The sequence below is a fragment of the Etheostoma spectabile genome, chromosome 10 (genome assembly GCF_008692095.1).
Source record: "Etheostoma spectabile isolate EspeVRDwgs_2016 chromosome 10, UIUC_Espe_1.0, whole genome shotgun sequence".
NCBI classification, from domain to species: domain Eukaryota; kingdom Metazoa; phylum Chordata; class Actinopteri; order Perciformes; family Percidae; genus Etheostoma; species Etheostoma spectabile.
Window position 1 is genome coordinate 2363120 of NC_045742.1, and position 8898 is coordinate 2372017.

The 8898-nt window shown below is 40.5% G+C and overlaps 1 protein-coding gene and 2 long non-coding RNA genes across 3 annotated transcripts in view; 1 reads left to right on the forward strand and 2 right to left on the reverse strand.

Moving 5' to 3' along the window:
* The window catches only part of LOC116697215 (uncharacterized), a 142360-nt gene that overhangs the window by 60592 nt on the left and 72870 nt on the right, over positions 1–8898 (reverse strand). The gene's annotated exons all lie outside the window — the stretch shown is intronic.
* pabir2 (PABIR family member 2) overlaps positions 1–8898 on the reverse strand; it is a gene marked incomplete in the record, with an annotated part of 17327 nt that overhangs the window by 4479 nt on the left and 3950 nt on the right. Inside the window, 3 exon segments of the mRNA XM_032528519.1 lie at positions 332–428; positions 733–797; positions 1104–1189. Coding sequence (XP_032384410.1) covers positions 332–428; positions 733–797; positions 1104–1189 — 248 coding nt within the window.
* On the forward strand, positions 5304–8889 carry LOC116697214 (uncharacterized). Its single transcript, XR_004333965.1, has 6 exons — positions 5304–5344; positions 5480–5558; positions 5651–5703; positions 7695–7737; positions 7852–7905; positions 8252–8889. It is a non-coding gene; the product is annotated as an uncharacterized LOC116697214 (long non-coding RNA).

Consider the following 8898-nt stretch of genomic DNA (forward strand, 5'->3'; position numbering starts at 1 on the left):
GGTACGGTGCCTTGCTCAAGAGCACCTGGCAGTGCCCAGGAGGTGAACTGGCATCTCTTCAGCTACCAATCCACACTCTGTACTTTGGTCCGTATGGGGACTTGAACCTGCGGCCCTCCGGTTCCCTATCCAACTCCCTACAGACTGAGCTACTGCCCCCCGAACCTGTGTTTATTTGTATTATTATTATTATTTTTTTTTTAACAGATCATGATAATCCACTCTCTTCCCGGAGCTTCATTCACCTGAACCCGTTGGCTGAATCCTTACCTAAACTGTGTGCTTTTGAACGGTTGTTCTGACATTTTGTTGTTGATCCCCCAAGTCTTACCAGGAACTGAGCTCTGACAGGCTGGAGACATCGGAGGACAGCATGGTGGTGGTACCCTGGAAGAGCCTCTTCGGCTGACTCTCCGTCTCCATCTCGCCTGCCGAGTAAAGGGACCCTGACGTTTAGGAATCTCAATACACTGTCTGTGGTTGCTGCAGTGTTTTATTGCAATCAGAATCCGAGTTGGCATACATGACAATTAACAGCACTCCAATAGTGACATTTAAGAGTTACACATAGAATGTGATCAAATCTAAAACAGAATCAAGTGAACCATTAGAGTCCTTAAACCTTTAGTCTGAACAATAAGGCCACACCTATCCATGAATTAAGAATTTAAAAAGATATGAGAAAAAGTATTCTCAAAGCATTTTGAAATTTCCGGCGTGTTGAACACCTACCTTTGCGTTTCATTGGCCCGAGTATGCTGGCTCTGATGCAGTTGATTGGGCTTTGACTCCGTCGGCTAAGAAGCACACAAAACACATTTTGTCAAACCAGTGGATTTTGAAATGGAACCACACGAGCAGTTACACATGCATCTGTACAAAATCTGTCACTCAGAAACATACAAGCAATAAAATAGTAATAAAGTGCATAGAAAGTCTTTTATTCTACAAAGGAAACTCATTTGATGCCATTAGAGTCAAACTGGGAGCAGCTGTAAGCTCACAGGAAACTCTCAGGCTTTTGATTTACAACAGGAGCAAAAGTAACATTAGTAGATTATAAAAGCTAATAACTGCAGTCATTTCTCCCAAGAGTGGCTCACCTGAAGCGGCGTGTTGGGCTGGGTACTGGGCTGGGTGTTAGGCCGTTGCTGCTCACGAGGATTTGCAGTGAGGGAGAGAAACACTGCTGCTCGCAAGAGAGCAAAAAACAAGACAGACTACATTAAAGACTGATTAAGGCAATAACCTGATTCTTTTAGTAGATTTAGATTAATTTTGGGGGCTTTTTATGGCCTTTAATCAACAGGATAGCTTGAAGACAGGCAAGGGGGGGGGGGCGATCGGCCATACGATGCAAAACATATGCGTTTACACCAAAAGGCGTTCTGTGGATGGCCCCTAGACTCGCGTCACATTCCTTCGAGCATTCACAGTAAAATGTATCCTCTCCGCTGTTTTTTACTTCATTAATTTCATTCTTCTTGTGTTTTTACGCAGATGTCCTGATTGTGGGAGGATGTACTAATGTTTTCTATGTAATAAAGTCGTCCGCTTTCTATTCCAAGACCGCTAATCTGAGCTTCTCTCATGCGTGTTTTACCAGGATATCATCGACACTGGGAAGACAATGCAGACATTATTGCACTTCTCCAACAGTACAACCCCAAAATGGTTAAAGTAGCAAGGTAAAGCTGATCCTTTCAAAATCAGATTTTCCTTCCTGTGGAATCTTGTGATAATGTTTTTATGTTACGTGACAAAGATTGTGGTGGTTCTGTCCTCAGTTGTGGTGAAGAGAACGCCAAGAAGTGTTGGCTATCGACCAGACTTGTGAGTCCAGACAAATGTGTTTTTTTAATTTTAGACTATAATGAAAGGTATTTGTAGTATAATGCAGGGTTTTCCTTGCATTATAAGGTTAGGTGAAGCCACTGTGCCGTTTGGGCAGACCAGATCTGTGATTGTAGTTGGCTTTTTGAGTGTTGTGTATTTATTACCCGCTCTAGCTTTTCACGTTTAAGACACATATTGTGATAACAGTCCAAAATTCATGAGGGGGAAAAAAGACACAAAAAACTAACATTTTACTACAAAAATGATGCCAAATACCACAAAGTGACCAAAACAACCTAAAGAAAACAGAAATGGCCCAAAAAAGAACGTACACGACTACAAAAAGACGCAAAAAACCCACAGACACAAATGTATAGGAAATTGCTTTTTAATTTATTGGAAAACTAACATTTTCTTAAAAGAAGGACGTCTAAACCCTCGCCAAATACTCGCACCTAAGTCAACCACAATGCTAGGGAAAACACTTATGTACTGTATGCTCTGCATACCTTAATTTCAGTGTATCACAACAAAGACGAGGAACTGATTTATTCCCCTGTGTCTTTCAGTTGTAGGATTCGAGGTGCCTGACAAATTTGTGGTGGGATCGCACTAGACTACAACGAGACTTTAGAGATCTGAATGTAAGTATGTGAGATGGAGTAAAGAAACCTGATTGAAGTAAGCTTATGTTTCGGCTTATTAGAGTTTGAAAACTAGGGTGTCACTGTGTTAATGAAGGAATGACCAGGAGAACAACCATGTGAATCGATAGTATGCACACTCACCGATCCTTTTCTGTTTCAGCATATCTGCGTCATTAGTGAAACGGGGAAGGAGAAGTACAAGGCATGAAGAGCACATCAAAACCTTTGATGTATGGTTATACCCTCCCTTTGCTGTCCTTTTGAATTTTAATTTTAATACTTCATATTTGTGTCATAAAAATACTCAGCCGCTCAGGGCCCTGACACTGTTGGAGTGATAATCTTGACCGTTGCATTGCCTGTTTATCCACGACAACAACAAACTTTTGAGAAAATGATTGCTTAGCTAGTAACACGTCTGGGTTAAACAGCATGGAGCCGGCTGCACCCAGAATCTGTATTGTATAATGCTTCTTTGCCCCCCCCCCACAAATCATAATTATTTTTTATGCAGTGGATTAATTGATTCAGAGCAATGCTGCTAGCTTTAAGTACAATATCACTGTTGTGCCAAATTAAGATTTACAACATTGGCACCCTCCAATGAAATGAAATAATTATTTATTGTAATTCTGTAATTGTAATCAACTTTACCTTAAGGATGACATTGCATTTTCTTAATATCTAAAGGTATATGTACATTTTGGGACACAGACACATGTTTGTTCTGAGGTGTGTGTGAGAAGATGTTTCACATAGAGTGTGTAGAAAAGTAACACAAACGCTGACTTCGTCCCTAATTGAACACATAGATTTACTGAAGATAAAAATATCCTTTATTTATGGTTCATGAAACTTGTCTTTTGTTCACAAAGAAATGGATGCATGTATGCCTTGTCTTATGTCCACTTAGCTGGAAAATATGTATAGTTTACAGGTAAATGTTCAATTGATACAATATGCTGACGGTACAAGTGATTCAATCCTGATTGAACTACATGATTTTTTTGGTTTTTCAATTCAATCTTGTATATAAAATTGCCCTGGGCATTGTAAACCAGTGCCAAAACTAAACTTGCAATACCAGCAATTAAATGTTCACACCAACATGTGACTAGGTATTTCACTACAAAGATGTATATACTATATGACAACAAATAACAGAAGTTAAAATAGTTAGTGGCCAATTGATGGTGTAAATACTTGGGAATGCAGGGGTGATGCGAGATTTAAAAAAAGTGTTTAGTGTGCACTATAGTATTTGTGACGTTAACAAAACCCCAGCTTTCTAAGAAGAAAAGGTTACAATTGACTGAAATAAATACCTGCTGAAGGCAAATTTTCTAAATTAAGAATATTTATTAAGACAAATCCGTTTTTCTCACTTAGTGTCCAATTGTGACCTGTGTATTATTATTTTATACTGATAGAGCCTGGATGATTTGCAAATCAAAGAATGAAAATGTAATTTTGAATTTAAATAAATGATTGATCATTCATTTATATCGTTATTGATGAAAACATCAAACTTTTTTATGTTTTAAATTCACTGAGTAGGTTTATCTGCAAAAAAAAATACACCAAAAGTGCAAGGCAATAAAGTGTGTGACAATAAAACAGTAGCGTGATGGTGCTGTAAAAACTCATGGAAACAGAAAATCTGCCAGAAACAATCACACTTCTATCCTCCCACTTAATCTGCATAGTCCGGCAAATTGGAGGATGAGGCTCGCCACAATCCCGCCTGAACATACCGGTAAATGAGGCAGTTTCATTGGATAGGGCTGCTGTTAACGTTAAAAGGGGCGTGAAGTTTGCGGGCTAGCAGTAGCTAACCTAGCTCTGATCATCTGGGATCTGGTTTATTCTTGCGGCGTCCAGCGAGAGAAACGAAAACGAATTTGTAGAGCGAGTACCATTTCCAATAGACACTGTTGTAGTTTCTTCTGTGAGCCGTAAACGCTACCAGGTAAAGGACAGGACCATTTAGTTTGTGAAATGTTGACCCAACCCCTGTGGACATAGCATTGTGGCTATCGGCGTTACTGCTAATAGCTAGTTAGCATAGCAGGGTAGATAACTAGGCTGCTAGCTGTGGCCGAACCTAGTTAGCTAGCGAGGAGCCTAACAACACTGGCTTGAATTAGCTAGAAGGTAGACTCGCGTTATGAGAATCACTTAACGCCAGCGTCGTTAGGTTAACGTCAACTACATCATAATCTATTTGTTTTGCACTTAAAGTTAACAGTGGTCATGGCTACCGATAGTTAGTTAATTTACGCGCTAGCATGCTGTGCTAGCTAAGCATAGTAGCGTTTCAGTCGTCACGTAGCACTGTGCCCTGCACCAGCAAAAGGGTCGGTAGCCTGCAGTGTACAGGGCATTGTGCGGAATGTAGCATGGCATGCTAACCACCACCAGGACAGTTGGTAATAGCACATGCCATTCAGCCATGCCAGTCATGATATGAGCAATTATGTAATAGCGTTGTTATGATTAACAGCCAGGTTAAATAGCTTTAACACCAAAGTTATACAGGCGACGGGGCCTTGCGGGTTGCAGTGGGTTCAACGTTACATTTCGTTAGCAGCTAGGTGTCTAACGTCAGCTTCGTTGCTGATTGATGATGTTTCTTTGACATGTAAAGTCAGCAAGTTTGGGAGCAGCAACAATGTAACACAACTGAGTGTAGCCATTTTAAGTTTATGAATAGTGGCGGGGCAGCGTTAGCTAGCAAAATGAACAATTCAGGAGTCTTGCCACAGAAAAGATGGAGCTGGATCTGGAAATACCATCTTCGTTAGCTCAGGGCGATGGACATTGAGAAGATCCAACAGTGCACCCATGATAAATGGCTTAAGGTTTATACAACATGAACACTTACTGCTAATATTTAAGTGAATGTGTTGTCCGTGATACAAATTGAATTAACTACATTACAATCGCCTCATGGGTAGAAGAACATGATCCATGGTTGGCTGTTAATTTGTCATCAGTGATAACTCCCAGGTGTTCCAGAGAGAGGTCCTGCGTAGCCGGAGAAATAGCACCACAGTTGTCAACAGGCCCAACATGGTACATAGCTAAAACACATGCTTATTCAAGTAATCTGTGTCTGCATATTCTGTATTGAATGTTCTCTTCTCCAAATACATCCGCCTTCACAGGTCCCTTCATCACTGTTCGCATCCCCAGCTCCAGACTTCATCAGATAAAACAAGTAAGAAGAGGAAGTGTTGTTTTGACATGTTTGGAAGTGAAAAGGAGCAGTCAGACCACTGTCTCCCTCTCAAGCCATAGGGTGTGATGGTGTCTAAGAACATGCAAGAGAAACACTTTTGGAGTCCACAGGGCCATCGATCTTCCAGAGTTGATCAATTGGTAGTATCGGACTCGAACAGAATTAGGTGTTGGGCAAATATTTATCAAAGAATGGACAAAATCCGGAGTTCTGTTTAAAAGTTTACTTGCAGCAAGTGCAGTCAGTTTACAGCACTGCAGCATAAGTCCAAAAATGGCTGAAGATTGTTCACAACAGTGTTTTTTAGAATGAAAAGGGAGTACACGTAATATCAAACAAAGAGAAACACTGTTTCCTGATCGACTTGAAGTCTCCTCCGCATGCCCTTCCTCAGGGGTTGTGTGTTTTCCACAAGGTCACAGATAATCATGATTATCACATGAGAAACAATAGATGCACATTTTCTTATGCCAATAGTTTAACTAAAATGAAGCAAAGCCTAGCCAGCATAACTTTCTTAACTAGATGTTATCTGATGTAATCTTGGCTAAATTTAATCTCCATAAGCGACATGAAAAACTGTTCAGTTTTAGCTTTTGAAATGGCATTAAACGTCCCATGGCAGACCATTTCACATTGAGGGTTTTTTTAATATTAATATGCGTTCCCCAGCCTGCCTATGGTCCCTCAGTGGCTAGAAATGGAGATAGGTGTCAACCGAGCCCTCGGTATCTTGCTCTGCCTTTTGAGAAAATGAAAGCTCGAGGGTCGATCTGGAACCTGCCCCTTAGGAGGTCATAAGGAGCAAGGTTACTTCTTTCTCTGCTAGAGAGAAGAAACTGACCAACTGACTTGCCCCCCCCTCCCTCCGCCCCGATGGCTACAGACTCAGAAATGGCAAATACTAAAGAGAGCTATTGTGGGGACTGGCTCTAGTGGCTGGGATTCTGCACCAAGGTGAATTTCAATTACAGACTCAGATACAGATTGGGGACCACTAAGGTCTATATAAAAGAGACTTCAGATACAGTATTAGGGGACCATAGGTCTATGTAAAAGAGACTTCGATCAGTATAGGGGACCACTAAGGTCTATATAAAAGAGACTTCAGATCAGTATAGGGGACACTAAGGTCTATGTAAAGAGACTCAGATACAGTATTAGGGGACCACTAAGGTCTATATAAAAGAGACTTCGATACAGTATTAGGGGACCATAAGGTCTAGTAAAAGAGACTTCAGATACAGTATTAGGGACCACTAAGGTCTATGTAAAGAGACTTCAGATACAGTATTAGGGGACACTAAGGTCTTGTAAAAGAGATTCAGATACAGTATTAGGGGACACTAAGGTCTATGTAAAAGAGACTTCAGATACAGTATAGGGGACCACTAAGGTCTATATATAAGAGACTTCAGATACAGTATTAGGGGACACTAAGGTCTATGTAAAAGAGACTTCAGATACAGTATTAGGGGACCACTAAGGTCTATGTAAAAGAGACTCAGATACAGTATTAGGGGACCAAAAGGTTATGTAAAAGAGACTTCAGATACAGTATAGGGGACCACTAAGGTCTATAAAGAGACTTCAGATACAGTATAGGGGACACTAAGGTATATGTAAAAGAGACTCAGATACAGTATAGGGGACACTAAGGTACTATATAAAAGGAGACTTCAGATACAGTATTAGGGGACCACATAAGGTCTATATAAAGAGACTTCAGATACAGTAGGGGACCACTAAGGTCTATATAAAAGAGACTTCAGATACAGTATTAGGGGACCAATAAGGTCTATATAAAAGCATCTAAAGTGCACTATGTCACCTTTTTAGGGCTGTACCTTTTCAGTTAGAATATTAGGCCCGACTGTAATGGCAGTCTAGTTGTTAAATTACAAAATCTGTTGGAAGAAAATGTGTATTTGGAAAACTAAGCTAATCATTAACGCTTGTGTGCTTCGCAGGAGGGGGTGTGGATGTGATGAACAGAGAAACTGCCCATGAGCGGTAAGCTGTGCGTTTGTGAATGCAGTGTGGATAAGGAGATCTGCTGAACTCTTACTTTGTGTAGGTAAAAGGCTGACACGCATCAACTTATTCCTTTTTTCTGTTTATTCACAGGGAGGTTCAAGCTGCCATGCAAATGAGCCAGTCCTGGGAAGAAAGCCGAGTCTGGTAAACTTCATTACAGATTGTCCAATCCCATCCGTGTTGATATGTGCTGTTAGAATCCTTGGAAGTTAGCTCGGTTTTGCCCCCGCTGCATGTTGGGCCCTGGGCCATTGTTGTCCTCTCGATCTCTGTGGAGTGGACAAAACACAAACATGCCAGATTAATAGTGAACACATCTGGAGTTATCAGGGCACCAGTCCTTCAAGGTCAGACTGAGTTGGTAGTATAATACTCGACACAATATTTATTGATTTTTTTTTTTTTTTTTTTTTTTTTTTTTTACTACTTCAACACCTGTACTGTGGTATGACTCGGCACCAATGTGGTTGGCAATCATGTGTGTTCTTAGAGTGACAATGATTTGGAGAAGTCGGCATCTTCGTCTCCAAAGCGTCGACTTTGTGCCTGTGTCGCCCTGCACCATCTCAACAAGAGGGATAGGAAAAAAAGGTACATCTGACCTCCGTGTTTTTACATGCACATAACCGGATTATACTATGAGAGGAAGGTAGTAGTTAAAGCATTTTCATGGTCTGCTGTAATCTGATTTCACTAACAACTTGCAGTCAGATTGATGAATGGAAGTCTGCGTGGCAGCCTACAGGAAGCAATTTGGTTGGTGCAGCTTAAAAAAATAGACTGTATTTTAGTGCAAGCCACACCAGTGTTGGTTATAGAAACACTTCTTTACATCTGATTTTTGAAGTTGATCAAAAGGTTGTTAATTGGCCGCTGGTCGTAATTATACAAACTTCTTAAATATACTAAAAGAAGGGGCGACCTCTAGTTCCTGCATTCCACGTGCTATTCTTCCTAAGGTCCTTACAACTCACTTGAAAATGCGGCAATAAATCACATAACATCATAAACCATAAAAAATTTAAATTGTAAGACAATAAAAAACAAAACCAAAAAAAACGTACACTATCATTTATGGCAACTCATAAATAAAGTGAATCGTTGGTAAACGGCCGCCCTTGCGTGATGTCGGTGTCA